The 26384-nt window shown below is 36.4% G+C and overlaps 1 protein-coding gene across 2 annotated transcripts in view; it reads right to left on the bottom strand.

Moving 5' to 3' along the window:
- LOC149798359 (uncharacterized) overlaps positions 1-16407 on the bottom strand; it is a 120286-nt gene extending 103879 nt beyond the window's left edge. For both annotated transcript variants that reach the window (XM_089963500.1, XM_089963501.1), the window contains exons 1-3: positions 16319-16407; positions 10043-10071; positions 2174-2364 (exon numbers count right to left, since the gene is read on the bottom strand). In XM_089963500.1, the coding sequence (XP_089819626.1) occupies positions 2174-2364; positions 10043-10071 (220 nt within the window). In that variant the 5' untranslated portion in view covers positions 16319-16407. The remainder of the gene's footprint in view (positions 1-2173; positions 2365-10042; positions 10072-16318) is intronic.
- Between the last annotated feature and the right edge of the window lie 9977 nt (positions 16408-26384).

The following is a 26384-nucleotide window of genomic DNA, read 5'->3' as shown; positions in this document are numbered from 1 at the left end:
GCAAGACTGCAAAGCTTGTAAGTGTAAAAGGCCGTAACTCGTACATGAACAATTCTGTTCTATTAAATCATTCGTTTCTTCAGATAACTGTTTAGTAGGATTTTAACATTAATTTCATTTTTTAAATATGTATCTATGGTTTACAATTTGAATGTGGCATTTCTAGCAAATAAACTGTTTAGACAACATATAACATTGTTATACATCAGGGTCATTTAGTTTAAACTGTATTTATTTGAAAAACTGTCAAATGCAATTACAAAAATGATTTGGTGGATTCAGTAGAAACCATAAGCTTATTAGCACCGTCTCCCCAACAAGAAATATAACATCAAAGATCTTGATGCCAGCACCAAAGGTTTTACAGAAAATATGCATACACTACATACAAAGCATAACAATGAATAAAACTAACGGAGTGCAATTCAAATGGTTGTGAGTTCAGTCAATTAATTAAATCTCTTTAACATCCTAGTATAATTTTGCACAGCTTGAAATATCTGGGTGCTGTCTTCTGCAGTTAACATAGGGTTACCAAACAACATTGTTTCAATCATAAGAGCAAAATGGAGTGTGTATAGGATTTGATCTCTAAGAATTGAATATTTGGAACAAGTTTTGCATTTTCAATTTCACTGCTAATAAAAAATTCTTTAAATTATGGTATCTACTATTATACTTGTTTGTTAATAGAACAGTTGATTAGTAACATTTTAATGAAATGCGATTTCAAACTTGTAAACTATTGCATAGTTTGTTAGTCATTGTACATCATACAAAAACATCCCAAGCACATGTCCAGGCAGTTAAGTCATGTACCACTTCTGAAGATTTTATCATATCTATATATGTAATAGTAGGTAACTAACCAGGTTTTACTGAAAGTGATGAATATATTCAACAAAGACACATCTTACAAAACTGTCTCCTTTCAGAATACTGTTCTACCATGTTACAAAACTTAAGCTGGCATCCAATAACGCTGTATTCAGTACCAAACCACATTATGATTAATATTACAATATACAGACCCATGTAAAAGCAGGCACCAACAAAAAAAAATTTTCTCCAGAATAGTGTTTTGAATAGGAAATGAAGACTACGTTTCACCTTGTTTTCTTTCAACCCATATTGTTTTACATTGCTTTGACTTGGGATATGGGGTCTATATCTGGAATTAGGTTAATAACAGGGGAGAGTTGTGTGAGGTAATAGGTGCACAGTAAATGAAACATTTACAAATTAAGTGAGGTATGGCAGAAACATTTTAATAGCAGTCAAGTGTTCAGTAAACCTAATGCAGTGTTTCCCAAGACATGACACACATGAAAGGGTTTTAGGGGGTATGCAGCTGAAATAAATTACTAAAATTCACACTAAATAACACTACAGTCACTGGGAGAAGGGGTACACTGACAAGACTGATGTACTTAAAGGGATATGTGAATGTTGTAAGTTTGATTAACGCTGTCCTAATCAGGTTGATGGGTGAGGGGGGAAGGTCTGAATTTCTAATTATTTCAATTAAACAGCAGAGTTTTGGTTAATGCAAACTGTGTACACATTGATACATTTGGAAAACGATGCAGCCTCACGGAGATGGAGTCAATACTCTGCAGTTAAAAAGACGAAAGGGTCTTACCTTGAAAATCTTTCTGACAGTAGAGTGTCAGTCTCTTGATGGAACTAGTCGTAATAATGGAAGCTTTAGTTAATGGTGTAGTGGCTTCATTAAAGCCATAATATTCTGTCAAATTTGGTTAAAACTGGTCGAAGAATTTTAAAATAACATGACAACTGTTGGCAGATTCCTAACACTCAATGCATCTGGGACAACTTCACAGGATTATACATAATCTCTCTTTGCATGCAATCCAGGTGAGCTAAAAATGAAGAGTCACAGACTCTCCTTATTGGGTCCCCAAAAAAAAAACAACCTGAACATAACAGGTGTAGGCAGGCCCAGGGTACACTTAACCAATTGACCAATCATGTGTAACCACCTGCTAAGAGTTCTTTATGGATAAAATCTAAATGACAAAAATGGGGCATGTAGTGCCTGTGATAATAAGTTTTTTTGGTTTTTTTTTTTTACACCTCACGAGTTTAATACAAGTGTCGGAATACCACCAGCATATCAGCGAACTATACTAAGTACAATAATGTAATATACCTTCTGGCAAATCTGGAATCACTTCAATATCTTCATCGGTTTGATCCTCATCTTTCCCATTTCTTTTGACTATATGAACCTCGCCTTCTTCCAATCCACTGCTCAATTCAACCTCCTCTTCCTCCTCATCATCATCAGCATCTTCATTTCTTGCACTCTTCTGATTGACCCTGTGTGTCACCTGTGGCTTCCTGTCCAAAGAAACATCCAATCAACAGTAACAGATATACCAGTAAAACTCAACTGTATGCACATATTTTCAAACTGGATAAAACAGCCTAAAATTGAAGAAAACTTTAAAAAAATCTCGGTTGTGGGATTGGCTTCTCTTTAAGAATGGGTTAATTCAGGAAACGCACATAGGTGAGGTTCAGTGAAAACTGGCCAGTATACAAGGTTTTTAACTTTAGGATGTGTGATTGTGGAATTCAAGCCAATTTCTAAAACGTTGTGCTGAAATATGAGCTAATAATGAACAAACCCACTAAGCACTCCTCCACCATATTCGAAGATAAAGAATTAACAGTTTGTGCGCTTGTTTTATTTATAGTGCTCAGAAATGTATATCACAATACCCGCATGAAAGTTGAATACAATGGAAATTTAATGACTAGAATTTATTTGCATGCATGACCTTTGAAACTCTAACTACTACAGTATCACTAATTTTCATCAGAGTAAAAGGTTTCATTAATTTCAATGTTGCCATGAATCACGAAAGCAAAGTAACTGTGTAAGTTTTGGATTTTTAACCTAGCTCTAAAAAATGTACATTCATATTGCTACAATGTCTGCAGTGTGACAGTTTATAGTGAAGTCTAGCACTAGGACATCAAGCTGCAGACATGCATCATCATGTCCCACCCAATCAGACTATCCTAAGAACAGGCTGACCAGTCCTAACATTGACCACTTAATGCTGAGTGCCAAGCGAGGCAGCTGCTTGTACAGTAAAAACTGTCTTGTGAGACCACTGCTATGAAAGACCACCTGTCTTGAGAGACCAGGTCTTGTTGCACAGATTTATTGGTTATCTAGTATTATTACCTGTCATGAGAGACCACCTGTTTTGAGAGACCAATTTGTGGAAGAAGGGGTGGTCTTTCAAGACAGGTTCTACTGTACCATTCTTTCAGCAATTCTTTGGCATGACTCAGCCAGGGTATGAACCCATAATCTCCTGCATCCAAGGCAGATGCCACCAGACCAGTCCAAAGTAACTTTAAAGCATGTTATATCCTTTCAATGTACATGTATCTATGTGGTATACAGTAATCATTCCAACGGATTCTTAATTTAAGTGAAACTGTCAAAAAACTTAAAGCACATCTCATTTATTTATGTATATATGCTAATTACAGTACAGTATTGAAGCTCACACTTCTGAGATTTTTGGACAAAACCTCTAAATCAATATCAAGTCAACTGAGTTGGCTGACACAAATGTTTGTCAGGAAATTTATTCTTAAATTGTCAATTACAAAGGCCCAGTATTCTCATAGCCATGATTAATTAGGTCAGATCATTCTCACATTTTTGCATCAGCCAAAACTATCCATTCAGCATCAATTGACTTCACTCGTGGTGTTTAAGTAAAGGTGTTTAAATAAAGTCTTTTGGTTGTGTTTAATTTGTACATGAGGCAGGCTCAAAAAATTTAGTTGGTATCTTCACACTTTGATGGGCTCTGAACACATCAAATGTTGACGTTGCCTGCTAATTGCATTGAGCAAGGGGATGCTGGTCACACATTTGGTTTACATGCAAAATGATGGCTTTGTCCAACCCAATGGTGATTAACGCTGATTTTAAATATAGTCAAAGTCAAACTTGTTAATGCCTGGGATGTTAGAAAGTAACTGATTAAGCAACTTTATGGACGGTGTTTTAATGAAGAAACCATACACATGTACTTTAATAATCACTGGACAACAAATTTTTACAAAAGTCATGTTACTGAAATAAAATTAGTCAATTCTTATCAATTTTTATGTGCTGAACACGAATATGACAGTCAAATTGCAAAATTGGCTCTAGTTTTTTTGTAATCTGCAAGAAATTAATGTTTACATAACGAAATGCATTCCAATAGTAAAAGGTCAACTGTAATAGCCTACCTATAAAAAATCAAGTCATTGACTACATCTTAGATTTCTTCGCCTGTCTCTTGTACAGCTGTTCGGGAGCATCTCTGAGGAGTGTCCAGCAGTAGTCAGCCAGCATTGTAGTGGACCATTTTCCCTGGTATCTTTGTTCCACTGTTGCGATATCTTGATGAAAACGTTCGCCGTGTTCATCACTAACAATACCACAGTTGCTAGGAAAGAAATCCAAATGGGAATGAAGGAAGTGAATCTTTAGAGACATATTGCAGCCAAGTTTCTTATACTTCATCAACATGTCTTCTACTAGTTCCTTATAGTTTTCTGCCCTAACATTTCCGAGGAAGTTTGTAGAAACTAGGCGAAAAGCATTCCATGCTTGTTTCGCGTCACCTTCCAGCAAGTTGTTGAACCGGTCATCTTTGAAAAGCTCTCGAATCTGAGGACCCACAAAAACTCCCTCTTTAATCTTTGCTTCGCTGAGTCGAGGGAATTTTTCATGCAGGTATCGGAATGCTGGCAAAGTCCGGTCAATGGCTTTCACGAAGTTCTTCATCAAACCTAGTTTGATGCGAAGGGGTGGTAGCAAGATTTTCTGAGCCTCAACCAGAGCTGGGTGTTGGATATTCTTCTCTCCAATGGCTACATTCTGCCTGTGAGTCAATTCCTTCCTCATGTAGTGCATTTCCCTTGCTCGGCTATCCCACTCGCATAAGAAACACATGTATTTTGTATATCCTTGCTGCAGTCCCATTAAAAGGGCAACTACCTTCAAATCACCACAGAGGTGCCAGCTGTACTTGTTATACTCAATGGAATTCAGTAGCTGCCTTAAGTTATCGTATGTCTCTTTCATGTGGACAGCATACGCTACTGGAATAGATGGAAGAATGTTTCCATTGTGCAAAAGCACAGCCTTGAGACTCAGTTTCGAAGAGTCCACAAATAGTCTCCATTCTTGTGGGTCATGAGTGATTTTTAAAGCATTCATGAGGCCCTCAATATCGGAACAGAATATCAGATTACTTTCCTTTCTGAAGAAAGGCTCCAATTGCTGGTGGCGCTTTCGATATGCAGTAATTGTGACATCTTCTTCTAGAAGATTCCATTGTTGGAGTCTTGATCCTAGCAATTCTGCCTTGTTCTTTGATAAGTCCAAATCACGAATCAGGTCATTTAGTTCTTCCTGTGTTATTCTGTGTGGGGTTGATGATGCACCACAGTGAAAATCTGGATCACTGCATGCTGATGGACCAGGAGAAGAACAGGTCGACTCACCTTTGTCTTCGTCAGATGAATCAAGAGAATATTCTGCTGGAGGTTCTGGAATAGGAAGTCCCTCACCATGTGGAACTGGTCTCAATGCAGACGGAATGTTTGGGTAGACTATTCTCGACTTCTTTCGCTTCGTTATTCCGCCGGAAAGAGGAGGAACCAAGCAGAAGTAACAGTCATTTAGGTGGTTGCTTGGCTCTCTCCACACCATTGGGACTGCAAACGGCATTGATGACCTTTTGCAATTCAACCACTGTGAAAGCTGTGTTGTACATGTAGCACAGCATATATGCGGAGCCCAAGGCTTGTCTTGGTCACCAACCTTGCATCCGAAGTAAAGATGATATGCCTTCTTCACTTGAGAATTGATACTTTTCTTCTGGTTGGCAAATGTCACTTCCCCACAAATATAGCAAAAATTGTCCGCGGTCTTAACACACTTTCGAGGCATTACTGTTCTTTATTGTACGTAAATGGATAAAATAATAAGTTTTATGTAACAGTAGCTTGAACTGTCTCGCACAACGTCTAAAATATTTTAAATGCTGAACCTATCTGATTGGGCTTTATATAGTACACTGCTTACGTCAGCTTCAGCAGCCGCCTGGCATTAGTATAATAGGCCTACACATGTATAGTACACTGCTGACGTCAACTTACTTCAGCAGCCGCATGGCATTAGTATTGCATTGCATCAGAAAATGATGCAATCAACTGTGGATGATGTGAGCATGATGGTATTATGCAATGTTACATCATTATTCCGGATGTTGCTGCAGTCCTACTGGAGAAATTTACACAGTGAAACATAGAAAATGAGGTATATGAATATCTTCAAAACGAGAGCCAATACAAATTTTTCATGGTTATATTCGTGTTCAGCACACCAAAATACTACAGATTAGGGCCTTTTCAAGTCAGTAATGATTTCACTGTTGACCAGTGTAACCAATTAGTAGCCAAGTGGTATTGGCAACATCAGCTCCATTTCATGCTAACTACAAGTAACTAATGTATCTAGGCAGGAGTTTGTACTTGTATAGGTGGTAGTACTGTTTTAACCCTTGAAGTAACTCACTTGTCTTCCTCAAAAAATTGTTCTTTTGTGTTCATTATCTGGGTTTTTTGTTGCGGTTAATGTACAAAATTAAAAACCTATGAATATGCAAGCTTTGACAAACAAATCCATGAATTTAAGTGCCAAAGAAAACTTTGTTTCCTCAAAACCATGAAATATTAGACCCTCGAAAATAAATGATGCTACAGTAATTGAAAGATGCTGTTGTAGAAAATTAGATGGTCTGGTGAAGCAGGTTTATGAGAAATGAGGAAATCTCAGCTCTTGGTACCATTGGTGATAAAGGTGTGAAGTGGATTATTGTGTTATAAGAGCTTGTCACAGCATAGTCTCACTGCCAGTAGAGATCATGTACTGCTTGTTGTAACTCAAGTTGTTTTTTCAGGTAAGAAACTGTTTACACATCTCGGTACACAATAAGTACTATCTAAAAAAAAACTCAAAATGGTGGACAAGTTGTATCTCCAGATAATGATTTCACTGGCTGATGATAGCAATGATGACAGTAAGAGGTCTTGCTAGGATTTTAAAACCAGGGGTCCAGGACTACTATTTTGGTAAAAATAGTAGTCCTGCCAGCAAATGTTGAAGTGCCCATAAGGGTATCGCGCATACCTGAAGTGGCTAAATGTCCAGATGTTGTCATCGAGTTTAATTTTTCCCAAATTCTTTATACCACTGACATGTAGCTCTTGTTTGACTATTAGAGTCAGATTTAATTTTGTCAACTGAAGGAAAGGTCTTATTGCAAACATTAATCCAGGCATCACACAATTTCTTTCACTTGGCTACTGTTCCATCATAAGTATGAATTCTAGCAGCTTTAGCACTCTTCTGAATTTCATTAAAATCTTTGTCAATTTGTCGTTTAAGCCCAAAATACTCATTCAAATTTGCAAACAGCATTTTGTCTATCTTGTTGTATCTTGATTTTGAGGTCACATGCACTACTTACAGTAGGAAACAAACACAATAATGAAACCTGAAGTTGTTCATTTAATCAGGATTAGTAGCATATTTCATTCAAAATTTTCAAGTTTTTCAAGGTTCAAATACGTTTTCAAGGTGCAGTATTACATTAATTTTAAAGGATACATAAATGAAACTATGTAAACACAAGTTGATACTTACTATTACTCCATACAATGAACATTTCTTGCAAATTTTTTTAAAAAAATGAAATAAAACAAGAAGCCAATTGTATGATCATTGATATCTTTCACATTAGTATTAAACATCCTACATGTGGGCATGAGAATAATGTAGTCACTGAACAAAGTTCATTTTACTCTGTTTACACTATTTAGAAAGTCCAAAATATTTTAGAGTGAATTTTTCAGTTCTTGTAGCTTGTCATCAGGCTGTTTTTCAGAGCTCCAAGTTCAGCTATTTTGTCCATTACACTTTTCCTCAGATTATTTTGATGTCATGATAAAGGAACTTTTCCTATGGATCTTTGCTTTCAATGCATTGTCATCAGCAGCAGCTGTCATTGACTCAATGTCTTTTTCTGTACCTTCCTTTCTTCTTCACTCATCCCCATAAACACACACAAAATATAGACATTATTTTATATTATTGCTTATTTAAAAACAGGGTATGGATATTTTAAACTATTTCATATCAGATATATTGATATTTCTCTCAGCTAAGCTGTATTATATATTTTAAGAGTTATTGTGTTCATTGCAATTATCGTGTCCTATTTCCACTCAATCCCAAAATAGAACCACACTGAACTAATTTAATAATTAAAACTATATACAGTATATGTTTTAAAACTTGAATCTCTGTGTTCAGACACACCTCTTTCATCAAAAATGAATTCTTGCTGAAGGCTTCTTGTTTTGCCTGTTTAAGAGCCATTACAGCTGTATGTGACTGTAGCACTCTCCCACTGCATACAAATCAATATCCTTCTGGCATAATTTGCATTTTGCAAAGCTCTCAAGAAAGATTTCATAATCCAAATTTTATATTTTTCTTCATCTAGCCACCAAAGTTGGAATCGGCAGCCAGCCATGTCGAAGCAAATGATTCAAAATTGAACCACTGCTACATCTGGGCTTCATACAATCAGAAGTTCAAAATATAAGACTGCGCAGTGGCCAGTTGTGGAAAAATTTCCATTCCGGCACAGACTTAGCAAGAGATTGTTTTTTCCCCTTTTCTTTTTATTTAATTCTGTAAAACAAAAACTATTTATTAATTCCTTTTGGTTTCAAGAAAATCCAAAGACTTTTCAAGGTACCCAGACACTATTTTGAATTTTCAAGGTGTTTTTAAGGTCTTGAAGGAACAATTCATTTTTCAAAGCTTATCAAGGTCCCCTACAGACCATGGGTCCATGTACTCTTATAATGAACACGGGTACATAGCTGGATCTTTCTGCCTCTGAATTCAGTCACTGTAAATATCAGAACATTTTACCACCACTCAGCAGCTAGTCAAAGCCTTTGAACTTGCTGGCCTACTATTGCATCGTGTTCTTTTGATGCACTCTGATAATGACAAACGTACGTCTGGGGGCCTTTCAGACACTTAATTTTGTCAGCGTAAATATCAACATGCTAACATGATCAACAGATTTTCCCACTCAGAGGGTGGTTGAAGCAGGACTGGAAAGCCTTTGAATTTGCTGCCCAGCTATTGCGTGCGTACTGACGACTCCCTTGTAAGTTATTTTCTGCATCTGAGGTTTTTTTTAAAAAATTGTCCAAATACACATGCTTACATGTTTCTGAGACCTCTGACAGCGATTAAGGAAGTTCTGAAGCATATGAAATTTGTAAAGCTGTCAAAAAGTCCCTGGACATGCCAGTGAGTGGTTGTCAGCATGCCAAATGTTAAATATGAGTGGTGTACACAATGAATACATCAAAACTGCAGGTCAATCAACCTCCTGTTCAGTATTATTTCAAAATGAAATGTTGAGATGGGGAACATTAAGCTTATAAACCAAAAAGTTGTGAGTAACAGGGCTTTATTTATCAACTAGTAGTCAGGTGATTTACCTGGCTACTTTTTCTGTACACATGGCTACTTGAAAACAAAAACAACACCTGTATCCTTGCTAAAGGAGGTCCTCCTCCCAGCCTACTTTGGCAAGTCAACCTCAACTATTAATTTGAATGGAAGGCCATGGAGTAGTAACAATAACAAACTTGTGCTAATGGACAAATGACAACAGACCATCCTATGAGCTCTTTTGCTCTATGACCAGTAAAGCTAAAAACTAGAAATAACATGGTGACATCACACATAAAACATCTTTCTTTACTCTCATTTATTAATTGTTGGAAATTCTTATTTGACAATTGCCATATATTTTCTAGAAAAATACATAAAGGATGAAATCATTTTGCAGCAACCTACCCATTTTGTTTAGTGTACTTCACACTACACATTTCTTACCTTCTTGAGGAGCCACTTCTTAATGACATCTGAAAGAGAAATAAAATCTGCACTTAAAATGCTGCAAAATTATGTATTTTATGTGTGTTAAGACTTTCAGGACTTGAAATTACCAGAAATGCTTTAGCATCCATGAGGACAACTACTATTTATTCTCTACTACTCCACCAGAGTTATTATTTGCCCATCCACCAGAAAATATGCGCCAACACTACAATAAATTTGAAACAGCAAAAAATTTGGATCCATGATGCAGGTTAAAAATCGATGACAAAATATGTTTATTTACCTAGAACAAACTCTTACTCAACCAGATGTTATAGAAATATAATGCTAATTATGCAGACAACATAAAATTTGTCAAAGGTTGTTTTCCTGAACTTAATATGGAACCCATCAGATATCAACTGTAATTAAAAACTGAGACCAGGCTGATCCCACTTGAATAAGCATTCAGTAGTATGGACGAGTAATGCATTTGTGTGAACCTGATCAATACAACCTAATGCAGTCTATTCTATGACATGCGATTGTAGGATTCACACTATCATCTCAAACATTTCACATGATTAGCTGGCTAGATGTTAGCGACTTTTATTGTAAAAATATTATATTTTAACACTCAGATATTTGTATTTATTATTCTGAAAAACTGAATAGTAAAACAATTGCCAATGGTTTCAATAAGGAAGAACTAAAGAAAAACTTAAAATCAAAAGTGTCACTCAATATAAAGAGTTAATAATGCTTGTACATCATTGCATTTCTTTAGTGTACTAAAATTTGATTGATGATAGTAGTAATAATAATAATAACAATAACAATAATGTGTGTTTATTTTGAAGGTCATTAACAAGATAAGTGAATTCGTCAATGCGTAGTCTCTCTCTAAACACTAATGCATGCCTGCTGGTGTAATAAACAGTAAATCAAACCAACTTCATGGTGAGATGGTGGACTGACTTTTCTTAAACTTAACCCTGCTCTCTCTCCACCCCATGATGTCTGGAGAAATGAAACATTTAGTAGCTTTGGAGGTCTCTCTGCTATTGTGTATAACCTGCCTGCTATATATATTACTTCTGTCTGCTACCAGATTAAGCTTTGTAACTGGGATAGGGTTTATCCAAAGAAGCAAAATGTTTTGCCATGCTGTTGTTGTTGTTGTTGTTCTAGGGTTTAATGCCATTTTTCAGCACAAGATAGGCTATACATGGCAGCCAGTATAACGGGTGGAGAAGAACCCTGGAAAACCCAGGGAAGAACCACCGACCCACGAGAAGCTACTGGCAGGCTTTCCCACGTACCCACGCTAGCCGAGCCTTGGACTCGAACCAACGCAGACAGAGGTGAGATGGCAGTGATCCGGAACGGTGAGCACTTTAGACCACTCGGCCACTCAGGGCCCCTTTGCCATGCTGTCAAGGCCTCAATAATTTTGAATTAGTTAAGGCAGTATTGCCTGTTAATTTTACATAAATAAAGATTTAGGTTGATAGTTAAGTATTGTTCTTACATAAGAAGACCGATTCATAGTGTATGCTCTGCACAATATTAGTTTTATATGTATGGAAATAAATCTCCAACAACAATGGTTTCAGCATACATTATGTGTACCAGTGAAAGCCTTTATTTACATCACAGCTTTTTGCATGCAAATGAACATACACCACTCTCTCGATAATATGCTCCCTCAAAACTTGCAAACCCACTTATAACACACGGTCAGGCATGAATCCCATTTTTTAAACCAGAAAACACCCCAAAATTGATCCCTCTTTGTTGAAAGATAAGAAAATTTGCGATTAAAATTGGCAACGGAAACGCTGACGTATTGCTCTTCTTATTGTCAAAAACGGCAGATAGGATCTGGAAATTTTAATCAACACTATGAAATATCAAATTTAACAAATAAATTTACCCACTCACCCCGGAAAAAAATAAAATATTTTTTTAAAAAACAAATCATATAAAATATATAAACTATTAAAAAAAACATTAAAAAAAAACACCTGACCTGCCTACCCTAATTTTAAAACCAGTGCAACCAGAAACAAGTAATTTTATTTGGCCTTAATAAAATCAACATGGACAAAGGGGGCAAGGGATTAAGCATCCACTATGTCAGGTTGATGTCCCTTAAAGGAACAGACTATCAATGCAAATCTAGTCAAACTGCCACTGATTTTATTCTAGCCATAAATGGTTTTATGGCACCCCTCAGTGATTTTGTTGCATTTGCCCCATAAGGACACATGTTAAATGAACAGATGGGATAAACACCACAATGCCATAGGCAGTAGTAACACTGTCTGCTGTAATTATGTGTAGCCACAATAGGAATGGAATACACACAGATAAGCATGAGTAGTGTAGAAAAATTGCGAGGTTTTAAACCTCTTTGAAATCCTCCTGACCATGACAAGGCATATATTAGAAAAACAGCCAAGCTACAACATACATCTGTTAGCATGTACTTGTTAGTACATGCATGGAAATTTAGTGTTATGCATCAAGTGCTAATTTTAATATTCTTTGGCAATAAAAGTGACCATTGTACTGGTTATTAATGAACCAGTCTACCTTTAATTTTCATTATACTGCCAAGTATTCTTCTGAACAAAGTAATCAAATCAACATACTTGTAAAGCACCATTCTCACAAACGCACACAACTAAACAGTTCATGGTTTGAGAAGAACAATGGAATGTAACATTCCCATCTTTTTAATGGGTAAATAGGCTTTTGGAAGTTAACTCTTTGAAAACTAAATTAAATTTTAAAACAAAAACTTTAGTATAGTGTTTTGCTTGGGATTACAAAATTGTACAATGCAACCTACCCACCCCAACCCCATAAGTAGGTTACTTTGCACATATGTACAAGTATCTGATAATAAAATAAATATCAATGTACACCGCTATCTCGATAATTCGCGATCCCACTTATAATGCAGTGTCCATCTTGGCTCCCGATTTTTTTCCAGAGAAAATGTATTTAAAATATCTTTAAAATATGCTGAATGTGAAAAATTATGATAAGAATTGGTAAATTAAACCTTGATACATTGCTCGTTTTATCATCGAAAATGGTGATTAATGCCCGTAAAAACAGAATCCATAGTTTGAAATTTGCAAGTTCTAAATAAGAATTATTTTCAGAGATCTTGAAAACGCTTAATTACGCATATTTGGATGGCAATTTTTGATCTGGGACGCAGAAAATCACTGAGGCGGGAGTCCTCCGTACGCATGTAATAGGTGCACAGGAAAATTCAAAGATTTGCCACTCCTGTTTCAGCCACCTGCTTTGTGGGAAAATGTGTTGATCTTGCTGATATTTACAATGAATAATTCAGTGACTGAAAGACTCCTTGATGTACATACATGTTGCCATTTTATAAGAGTACATAAAAAAAAACATGATGCAATAGCTAGGTGGCTAGTTCAAAGGCTCTGACTGGCGGCCGGGTGAGAAAATGTACTGATATTTAGTGACTGAATTCAGAGGCAGAAAGACCCAGTTTTAAAATCCTAGCAAGACCTCTGTTTAAAGATACCATATATTATGTAAGCTTTTATGATAAATAGTTGTCAGTATACTGTAAATAAATAGTCTGGTTGAAATAGCGATCAATGAAAACTTCTGGTAAATGCTAACAGGTGGCAACAGAGAATGAAATAAATACCAATTCAATGTCTTCCTGTGTGAAAGTCACGTTCTAATCCTTTAATTCTGTTTCATTGTAAACATTATAATCGCAACATATTCTGTTCATTGAAAACACGAAAAGAGTCAATCGACCATCACATCGAAACCCGTGAGTACTTCTGTGAGAACCTAATTACATTCCGGCTTTGCATTAAAAAATCGATTACAAGAGACCTGGGGTGCTGGATTAAGGGTCTTGGAGCTGCCTTTGATGTAAGCAAAACAGTAACAGACGGCGACGATGATAGTGACTTCAAAAGGTTTCAGTGAAACTGATGTCATTAATGCCAAGGCTGTTTGGGAGAAATTCGTACAGACTCATGGTCCTGAGATGGGCGTTTCTCTTGATGATATGGAGGAGTGGATTTGTGCTGACAGTGATTGCCCCACAGCCAAATACATGTCAAATGAAACATTAATTAATTCTATAACGAACAAATCCGCAGCAGAAGATAATTCTAACTGGAGTACAACAAGTGTTGAAAGTGATGCAGACGCAGATGTTACACCACCTCCCCCCTCTGCACAGGAAGCAATCAAATCTTGATATTGCCATAAGGTGGCTGGAGACTCAAAATGTTGACTACGTAAAGCTCATGCAGTTGAGAAATCTGAGGGATTTTGCTTGGCAGCAAAGAAACCAAGGAGTAACACACAAAAATTTAACTGATTTTTTCAAAAAGTGAATTGATATTTGTCAAGCGTGGCACAAACAGCAAGTATTAACTTGTTCTAATTTACGTCGTTTTAAATTTGTAGACCCATTAAATATGTTAGTACTGATTAACCCTTGCTTTTTGTTTTCCATTTTACTTCTATCGCAACCAAATCTATCTATCTATCGTTCGATCGACAGTTTCTTGAAAAGAGTCGATCTTTTGTATATAAAAAAACGTCTAATTTGGATCAAACAATAAAACTAGAATGTATCCAATTCAACATAAAAATTAGTGACGTAGTACACAATGTGTGAAGTGGTACACGTTAAGCGAACGGAAACCACGTGGAATAATGTTTTCGATGATTGCCTCAATATACTGTAATTTATCCTGAAATTAATGTTGCTCTATGAGGAAATAATAAAGTATACCGTTATGAAGAGATATTTATTCAGTTAATCTCAGCACGATTATAAAGTGAGAATTCAGCACTATAATCTGTCTCACCCCCCATTATTTTTCCTTTATGTCGTCGATCACTTTATTGATTTTGGGCTTATTTTATAGGTCCCTCGATAACTTGCGCCTCACTTATAGTGCGGTCGATGTTTCTGGACCCCGATGTGCGCTAGTTATCAAGGGAGTGGTGTATTTCACTATAAAATGACCCTGGCAGTGATTTCATCACCATCAACATTACATGCACCTGTAACCACATTACTTACTTATGTACAAGATGATCAACTTTACTGATAGGTACAAGTTTTACTATCTATAGTGTCCATGTTCTTCATCAACTTGCCATACTATATGGTTATTTTTTCAATTACAATAAAAAGAAAAGACTGTCAGAATTCTGACATAAATTCAAATTTTGGGGTGATTTACCTGGTTTTTATTCCCTTGTATTTAATCCACACTATGTTTTAAACATATCACTTTCACTCTTTAACAAAATGCAGCTAAACCGAACAGGTAAATAAATATTCAAATATTCTGATTTGTATATTCTGATATTCGTCTCGGCTCTACTACCAACAACATTCATATCACCTAAATCCTTAAGGTTCTGACCACAGAATGGACTTTTCTAAACATACACTTGATGTAAATACAGTACATTATTTGCCAAATTGTTTCCTCAACAGTAATGACTACAGCAATCCACCGCTAACCCTCATTAAAAATACTGTACTTATCACTGGGGACGCATAAGCAACTGGCAAAAAATGTTCTTATTCAATTTCATTCTCCCTGGTGCAAACACAACCAATCGATTGTAGTTATGCTCTGGAATACTGAGGACGGACTGGATGCTTCTTCATCTGCACAATAATGGCTCAGTCCAAATAGATCCTAAATAGGGGCATTCAACTTTGTTCCGATGAATGACATTGTGTAATACTGTCAAAATGTACAGTCTACGATTATTTCATAAAGCTAACATACAAAAAGCATTGTCCCATAAATAGTTTACCTACATTATTCGTTTACGTTCCATACAATTCTGAACCATGAGCTATGGGTCTACATTAAAGGTTACCCGATATGCTGATCACCCCAGGTTTAAAATGGATTTTTCCACTGAGCAGACAAAAGTACATTTTTTCGAGGCACAAATTGCAGTCTAAAAATGACCATATTTGTGTGGCCAAACATTCTAACCCAAGAAAATCTCTCGACTGAGACGTAAACATAAGCACGTGAACTTTGTTGGTGCGGGAAAATCAACCATTGGCAAAGCGCGCCATTTTCTTATTTCACAAATCACAAACCAAGACGATAAAGCGGTTTAACTCTTAATGTGCTAAACACCGGTAAAATGGGGTTCGTCGTACTAAAAGAGTTTGCCGCATTGTTGACTGTGATATAAAAACACGCTATATATCAGTTCCGGAATACTTACGATCGCAAATTTTATCAGAAATTCGGAATGAAATCAATGATATGTTACCACATCCTTTCCATAATGGTGCCCTCTGAGTGTCACGTGACTGACCTCGATTTGGTTCTAATTTGCATAATTTATGCATGACGTCACAAGTAATTCGTGACGTCACCTTAATTTGCATATAATAGGCATTATAAAATCAGTCCATAATATTTTTAATTTTTATTTTAAAAAAATTCATTGACAATATGTCCGTTTATTCGTGCTTATATTTGACGTTAACGTCATTGCCAAGTTACAACTGCCGTCACGGTCAGTGTAACGAAAGAAACGCCGTGCTTGTTTTTAGATATATTCATCCTGATCTTACATTATTTATAGATTCAACTATATCATTTATTTATTTATTTTATTACTAAGGTAAATCACCAAAAAAATAAGAAAAAGTTGAATGCAAAACTTCCTGATTAGCTTCAAAACTTTATTTGCATCCATATAAATCAATATTAACAAAAGGTTAATTTTATCTTAAGAGTAGTGCAATTCAAAAATACTTATATACTTGAGTTGTCTTCAACAAAGCGGGGCTTCGTCCGTGACCTTGATACAGTGATAGAGCTTTCGTTTTATATGTACTTGTCTATACGCACACACACACACACACGTATGTACGTACATACACACGCGAACGCACGCACGCACACACACACACACACACACACACATAGATACATACATGCATGCATAAATACATACTTTCTTGGAGACAAACGCATCTACATCCACCTGGATTTAACTTTCGTTTTAAAGTAATAGTCATCCTGACCATCTAACTTATTATTATTAACTTATTATTATAACAAATTCAAGATTTTATATAAAAGTTTTAAATTATTTATCTACGTCCATGCCAATGCTGCAGCACAATTCTAAATAACATAAATCTCAGAGAAAAGTTCACTTATATAGTCTTCCGTAATATATCGATGAAGACGTGGGATAATGGGAGTTAATACCTATGGATTGCACCCTCTTAGGGATGATGTTGGGTTAGGGTCTCCAAGATTGAAACGGCGGTGATCGTGAAATTTGTTAGTAAAAATAAAATTATAAAGTGAAGTGATGATTTCCCATGGGGAGCTTCTGAAGTACTTGTTTTTACATTTGTTTACTTTTTTTAATAACGGAGACATTATTCAGCACAACAAAATTAAAAGGATTTATTACAATCCGGAGCAATGGTGGTCAGTGCAACATAATGAAGTTCAGTCCATTTTCTGTTAAAAGGCAGAACGGTACTCAAAAGAAGTTACATTTATATACACACACACAGGCCCGCACACATATACACACACAGATACAGACACACAAATTTTGGGATAAAAAAAGAAACTGACATATGATGCAAAACAAATAAAAATAAAGAGGAACCAGATGGGAAAGAGGCGCATAACAGATATATACGTGACACGGGGTGGGGCGAAAAACATGAACAGCTATTTTTTTGCCCCCCCCCCCCCGTAAATCAAAAGCAAATTCTCCCCACCCCCACCCTTTCACCCTTGAAGTCCATGTAGGCCGTGTGTGTATTTTTGTTCTCGTTTATAAACCTTTCGTGATTTATTTTGCCCATATGAGAAGGCTTTGTGAGATAAAGCACGCACATGTTGACATAAGATGGGATCATCTTGACTTTGACTCAGTGATGGCCATTGCGTTTGTTCCACTGTGTAATTTATCCACCATTATATGATATTAATAATATACTATTAATAATATACTTGAAATGAAGGAAGACTATTATAACTCTTCACATGCTTGGTGTTGGATAGAACAAATCCTGCGTTCGGGTTCAGAAAATGAGGACGCGAACGTGAGAAATCCTCAAAACGCGCCCCCCCCCCCTCTTGCAAGACACAAGTGGTGTAGCCACCCCCTCTGCAAAACTATGTTCTGCTGGGGCTCCTTCCTTAGAAAGATTTTGGATGGGAATTTTTGGACCATTGGGCCTGATCCCCCCCCCCAACACCCCTTCCCATTTAATGTCAATACTACGATGGACACATTCTTCAAAGTGTACATTTTCCATTTAACTTATTATTATGGTTTGATAATTTGTGTATATTACAACTTCCTTTTCCAGTAAAATGTACAGTTCTAACCCAATTCTCGAGTTTTTTTTCTTTCTCTTTCTTTCTTCTAACTGTAATGAGGCGTCAGTGTCAAAATTATCGACTACAATAATGTCTCTTGATTATGGCTTGGTTTACAGACTGCTTCTCTCCGGATGGTGCTATTGTCCACCTGATGGCAGGTGGCTGTCAAAATGGAGAGTCTTCCGTGACTAGTACCATGGGCAACATGTTGATCATAGCTATCACGCTGCAACTTATGTTGCTGATTTCCTTTTTGAGAAGCAAGAGATGCTTAGTATCAACTATCAAGGCACAAAGAACAGTAATTTCAAACACAGTTAAATTCGCGCAGGGGCTTGCTGATCTAAATATTTTTTTGTTTGAGCGGATAAAAGACTTGTTGCCCGTCCTCTTTCGTCCAGATGGAATCCATCTTGTTTTTTTTTTATATTTATGGCCCTTAACCAATTTTAGGACCTCACACAAGATAGTTTTTACTTGCTTTGTTGTCTGCGAGAAGACACAGCGATTTTCATTCGTTGTCTATTGACACTGGGTATCTCCGGTTTAACGGTAATTACGATTTGGTTTATCTCCTTTGTCAACCGGGATTTTCACCCAAGAATCAGTTGCTTTGTTAAGCTCCGTCACCTACAGAGATTCCCAGTCTCGGTCAAATCTGCCCTGGGCTTTTAAGCTCAATTAGGGTACTCCGTTTTGTCTTAAATGTATCGAAAGAGGGAAAAAGGCTAGGAAACGTCTTTTCCTCCTCTTAAGCAGTGATGTAGTGTTGTGGGAACGAGAGGGAACGGCGTTTACTTTATTTGCGCGTTCCCTTACCTTTTTTTGGCACTCGTCATTGTTTCTCCCACCCCCACCCCTCAGCTGAATCACATGCGTTCCCTCACTTTTATAATTGCGTTGTCTCACTTCTTTACGTAGCAATATATACCACTGGTCTTAAGGACTCTGCTTGAAGTTTGGCCTCCATTATCCCTTTTGATTGTCACTACAATAAAAAGAGCTTATCAGTCCCTAACTGATAGGGACTACAAGTCCACGCGGTCCAAGCTGTCATTGCTTCCTGGGTCTGTCTAATTAATTTCCCCAAGTAATACTTAATGAAGGCAGCATTTTGGCGACCCCAGACTACCTTCTTCTACCTCCACTCGTTAGCAAAACAAAGCACAAGCATTTCTTTCCCTTGGGAAAGGTAGTTTCGGCACAAGTTACGGCCCATACGAACATCCTTTGTAAAGTGGATCTCTCTCTTTCTCTCTCTCTCTCTCTGACCAAATTTTTTTCCGTCTGTTTTTTTTTCTTCTGCTTTTGATCAATTTAACGAATGAGACTGCCAACATAACTGACAAATTCATCTGCGCAATAGCGACTGGTAAGTTGCTGCTGATATTAAATGTAGTTTAGAGAGGGGTAAAACTAATCTTAGTTATGAAATACTTGCTCGTCATTGTTGCCGAATGCCCTCCTCCCACACGGGGACGCCCGCGGGATTATTTTCTGGAGTGGGGCAGACAAATAATTGCCAGCTATTAAATGTTACTGATGTAGGCCAAAATGTGTTTAGTTTCACCACTCATGGGGGGGGGGGGGCAGACAAATGACCCCAACCCACCTTTGCCATTGTGTGAGGGCGCTCATGCTCACAGTCCGCTCTGTGCATGGTCATGTGAGGTGCACGAGTGGGACGTGTTTTATTGACAATTCTTCACTCGAACAGACGAGATTTTTCGATACGAAAAAGTAAAAGCTGCGCAGTAGCGATTGGTAAGTATTGCATAAAAAAAATTAGTTTTACTATCCCAAATACTACATACTAACAACACTTGGTGATGCATAACGGGTGACTTTTATTTGATCTGCTTGTGGCACTGCCTGTTTATCCATCTGGTGTTTCCCTCGTGTAATTTTACAATGATAGTGCCAAACTGTACGTTCCCTGATTTACGTTATTTACTCACAACAGGCAGTTCTTTACATAGTATAAATTTTTTTTGTCCTGCAAAATGCACCATCTTGTTTTCAGCGAACGTAAAAGTCACGTCATTTAATTTTTTATTATGACAATATATTGACAACATATGTGTCCAAAACTTACAATACATTCAGCTTAGCAGGTCACAGCTAATTAAAGCCCCGATGCCGCAGCTACGAGCAAAATGTGCCAAATCATCTAAATAATACTGACTCTTGAAAGATATTGGTCCTAAACATCGTTGGGTTCCATTACAACTAGATATCATCGACGTTTCACTACATTTATGAGTCGTGTAATAACTCCCTCGAACTGTGATACCCTGACATTTTTCACGCGTGTACGAATTAATCCGATGTTGAACGGCGATATCTGTGGGTCAATCGATTTCATTCGAGCACATATGATTTTGTTTATTGTAAATGAACTGCTTGCGGCAGTTTGTACACTCACTATTATGTTTTTACACTCAACTCAGTACATGTAGATATGATTTAGGGGATTATCTTTTGCAACACGAATTGTCTTTACGGGCAATAGATAACCACTGTCTTTTTGTTCTTATTTCTAAATAAAATGCTGATTTTTTTCCCAACAAATCCATAAAGTTGCAATAATTAATACGGGTAAGCACTGGACTGAATCTGAGCCTATCAGAAACTCGGTGTCTTCGCTAACCAAGGTTCCGATATGTTGATCGATTTTACACCCTGGCGGATCGATCAGATATTGCGGTGTTTCTGGGTTCGTGAATTTGATTGGATGCGGCGGCAAGCCAATCAAAATCAAGTTGTTAAAAATTGAACACTGTTCCTACATGATCGAGAGAAGGGTAGCACACAACTGGAATGGACTCGTAAATAAGCAATTTTCTACTGCCGGTCCGTGTTTGTACAAATACATAATTCTCCCTCAATCACACCGTTAATGGCTTCTCTCTGGTATGTAGTCATACTTTCGATGTAAAACTTACAAAGTGTCCTTTTAAAATCACTTACCTCCATCATTTTCGGCTAGTAGGCATCACACATCAAGGGATGCAACTATGAAATCCAATAGGTGTCGCTAGGACAAAGCTATGAAATATCTGATCGATCCGCCAATATATATATATATATATATATATATATATATATATATATATATATATATATATATATATATATATATATATATATATATATATATATATGGTAAACATATTGAATCATCTGTTAGCGAAGATGGAAACTGAGCCGTACAGATATACTGTATTGTTCTGGGAGAGAAAAAAAATGTTTGTGACAGGTTCTGTTTGTTATCGTTTAATAATTAATGATATTCATAGTTTATTGCTCCAAATTAAAGGTACAAGTCAAAGATAATCGCGATAGTCATTGTAGTAACAGACTGCTTTTTTCTCAAAAGGACGAAATCGAAGGGTACACCAAATACTACAGCCTATCAATAGCTGTGTTTTCGAAAGGGACTTCTAATGAACTTGTAAAAACACAGACCCTGTCCTTAAGTAAATCAAATCCTACTTCATCCAAGGAATTTAAACGACACATAAAATATGAAATATTAACTTGTAAAATTAATTTTTTAAACAAATATACTACTTGCATTCACTGTAATTAATGATTGGTAAGATTTTTAATTTGTTCATGTACAATGCATTAAATTTCCTTTCAAAACAGTTCCTGTATTCTCTGCACAATAAAAAGAAGCTGAAACAAAAGAAAATCAATATTGAGAAGGACCAAAGATCTGACTCGTGCAAAATTTGTGATGAAATACATATCAAACATTGGAGAATTTTAACTTTAGAAAACCAGCTACTCTCATAATTTAATACTACTTCTACTACTAATAACAATAATAATAATTATAGTATTACTGTCGACATAATAATAATAATAATAATAATAATAATAATAATTATTATTATTATTATTAACATTGTTATTGTTATTATTATCATTATTATTTTAAACAACGGCACCAATTCTTGGCGAAATAAGTCACCTTGTTGAGCTGTTATAAACGTTTAAAATGCTTTTTTAAAATAGTTTTAAGTGACTGTTTGGAGGTTAATTACTATGCTCATTTTACAGTCGGATTAAAACCAGATCTCCACTGACTGGCATGTAGCACAGGGAGATTTGATTTTAATCAGAGTGGCCCATTTTATAAATTATGATGGCAAACACGATAAGCTGACTGAATGGTGCACTTATTGCCAAAAATCGCCAGATGCGCAGTTTCATCGACAGACATAAATGTCTTACTGATTTTGATTTATACGTGGTAAATCACTGGTAGTATGTATAAAGAAGGTAAGATAAACACCTGCAAAGCAGTGATGCATTTATATTTCCTGTGAGGCAGGAACGTCATTTCAGTGGGGGGGGGGGGGGCAAAACTTGATGGGTTTGTTAATGTTCGTATATAGGCGACAGCAATTTTACAGCACATGCAAATTCGGGGGGTGGGGGTGGCAACCCTCCCCCTGACGTCCCTGCTGTGAGGAAAAGACAGACTAAAATGTCCAAAATAAATTTGAGAGGAATGGCTAATCGAGCATGAGGAGTTCCATTCCCAGTATGGAAGGCTTGTGACTGGGTGACCCATAATAACTCCAGGCATTCGGGTCATGGATTTATTGAATAATGTTTTCTTATGGTTTGTTTCACGATTTCATTCTATTATCTTGTGTAAAAACTATACCAACCAAATTTAATTTTGGAAACAATGTAACACATCCAAGATTTAACTCTTTCATATGATTGTTTCATGTTTTATAATTCTTCTCTAAACGATTTGTCCTGCTTCGGCTAGTTTTGACAACAAAGTGCTGTTTTTTTTTTAAATGAATTAAATTAGTACAGTGATCAATGCTTTGACTAGTTTTGACAACAAAGTGCTGTTTTTATTAAAGCAGTATAGTGCTCAATGTAAAATTAAATCGAAGATTTGTTCAAAACTATCAAGCTAGACTTCTGTCCTGTTTAAGGCACATTATTGGATCCTCTGAAGGAGCAGCATGGTTGGAACAAAGTTTAAATAGTTATGTTGTTTATATTTTCATGCGAACCTTTAAATTTTTTAAACCCCCCCCCCCCCCCCCAACATGTGTGTATCACTTTCCACAGGGAAAGATCCATAGACTGGTGGCAGTAACGTGTGATTTATATGGGTGGATAGGGCATAGGGGAGTTAACTCGATCAATTGTTGATTCATTCGTCGGCCTTTCCAATAATACGTTTCCACGAATAGATCTGGTCTAAATGTCACTTTAGCAATTTAAAATTCCATGCCAATAATGTGAGCATCTAAATAAAAAGCTGTTCAAGTTTATATAAACTTTGAAACCGTTCTGTTACAATGACAAACTTGGTATGTTTACGGCAGGTGTCCATAAATTATTCGAACGCTGCATGGACCTGGTAAGCACACAGTTGCTCGACGCAAGCTTGTTATTGAAGAAAAAAAAGGAGCAATAATCTTAAGTGGAAAAAATAATCATACCGAGTGACAAAGTTACCTCACATTACCCACATGGCCCGTTCTGACATACGACCCTATTTATCATAGTATAAAATAGTTCCCACCATCTTTTAAGGACCTGAAGTTACAGGTAGTCTTGAACATAAATATAATACTTATTTGACTGATTTTTTCCTCTTCCTATATCTGCAATCCTGTTGAACCATCTTTACCTCAGATAAGCTGATCGGGAACAATCTGCATTTGTTTCTGCAGATCATCAACCATAGATTTACAATGTTACTTGCACAAGTTATTCCTCATGCATTGGAGGATTCCATTAGTCACTACAAGTTTAAAGGTATCTCTTACAGGACATTTGTTAACATTTTATTGGTCTGATAAATGTAAGAAAGGAATTCTACTGGTTTTGTTAACTGTCCTTTTTTTTACTCATTAAATATTTGACTTTGCTCAAGGAGTTTGCATGTTCTCAAGATATTGTTTCATATTTACACATACTATGTACTGAAAATGCAGCTTCTTAGAGCTGCTCAGAAGTAAATTTCATGGGAAAAGAAGACAAAAAAAAGAACAGCATACAGCATCAATATAATTTATTAGCTCAGATGAGGACGACGAAGGTAGGATAGTGTTGGAATATAACTATAAAATGCTATCTCGGCTTAAGACAAAAGCTGTAGGAGTTCAAAGAGTTGAAAAGCGAGACAAATGATCCAGCTGTTTTCCTCATCTTGATGATTCAACGTGTGAGGTGCCAACTGGGCAGTCAGGAAATAAATCTGATGGACACTAAACAAAATAAATTCTGCTTCTGCCATTACTGCTCAAAGCTTGTGCATTTTTTTGTCTACCTTAGTTTTCACAAACTTGAGCTGACGAAGTTTTGCTGCAAATAATCCCAAAAGTTAAAAGCATGATTAAATAGAGAGAAAAAATAGCTGTAATGGCCTAAAATTCTGATTGTCATCAAAATATTGGCATGTTTGTATGTGTTAATAGATGCCGTTATCGAAACTTTTCAAGGTTTTTAACCATTTTACAGTTCTTGAAGCTTTGACTTTTTATCCCACATCTTTTCAAAGAAATGGGGGGATTTTGTAGCCACGTTTCCTTGCATAACATCATTTTTTCCCTTCTGCTCTATATCATTCAAGCGCATTGAAATTAATGGATGAATCTCGAGATGCTTGTACATCATCACTAGATTATAATATGTAATGATCGCAATGGGTTATTATCTTCAAGATCAAGCTTATGGCTGAATAAATTATTGCATTCCACACTGGGGGAGCTATTGTCAAGGTCACAGCACAATACTAGTATCGTTTTCATCAGTCTTCCGCTCTGTAACTTGAAAGTTGCAAGATTAACAGATGCAACATGTCATGATTAGCAGGTGTCCTTTGTATCACGGTGCCCAGTATCACTGTATTGTACCATATGTACTTGCCTATAAGCCAAGTCAAACTGCAAAAAACAAAGATAATGATCTGCTGCAACATACTGCGCCTACAGATCAGGGTCCATGTTGTTTGATTTATCAATTATTCCTAACAAACTACACAGACCCAGATCTGCCATCACTTTATACGACAGCAGAGCTGGGTCTGTGCAGTTTGTAGTTGGACTAGACTTATAAGCAAGTACGTATTGTATGTTGAATTTTTTTTAAGATACTTTCTTTTCTGTTCATTTTTAGAGCTATTTAAGAAGGCAGGAAGCTATTTATATAATAGATATTTACAGTTTTTTTTGTACATATGAGGTATTCCACTTGTGAAGTGGAAACTGTTTTGTCATTAGTGGCAAAGTGAACTTCAAGGTCAAATTTTGCTCATAATATTCCTAAGCTTTCCATTTGTTACATGGTTTTGATGGCAAAAACAATCTACTTACAAGTTTGTTTTCACAGTGTTTCATTACTATATCGACTTTAAAATTTGTACCACACAGACTTCATAGATTAAGTTCCTATATGTTTCAAACGTGTATTTTGGAATGACTGTGTAAATGAAAAAAATTTATATTTTGGACAAATTTTGAATGTTGTTGGCATGCATGTACGATAGAATCCTCTCAGAAGGGTTGTATCTGACAGGTGTCAAGAGACATCAGTTTAAAGAAATCTTTATTTATGACCTGGAGCTTACAGATTAGGATTATTTCATCATAATATTCCTTGTTCCAGCATTTAAATGTGAATTCAACAAGCTTTAGGTCTTGTTCGTAAACTGATACATTGCTATCTCTGTCATATTCAAGCACATTTATGAATGTAATGAAAGTCTTTTCCCCTAAACACTTTGGCCATTTGTCAGAAGAAGACATATAGCACTGTTTGTTTGAATTCTTATCCACAAAGTCAAGGCCATTAGTTTCAGATTTCTTTTCATTGTTATAAATGACAAAAGCTTGGATGATACAAGGTACTTTTGTGCTTCTCAGTTTGATGACATTATC

The sequence above is a fragment of the Sinohyriopsis cumingii genome, chromosome 6 (assembly GCF_028554795.1).
Source record: "Sinohyriopsis cumingii isolate HCF-2022 chromosome 6, ASM2855479v2, whole genome shotgun sequence".
Taxonomy (NCBI): Eukaryota; Metazoa; Mollusca; class Bivalvia; order Unionida; family Unionidae; genus Sinohyriopsis; species Sinohyriopsis cumingii.
The sequence above is the reverse complement of the archived record's forward strand: the minus strand, read 5'-3'. Positions and strand labels throughout refer to the sequence as shown.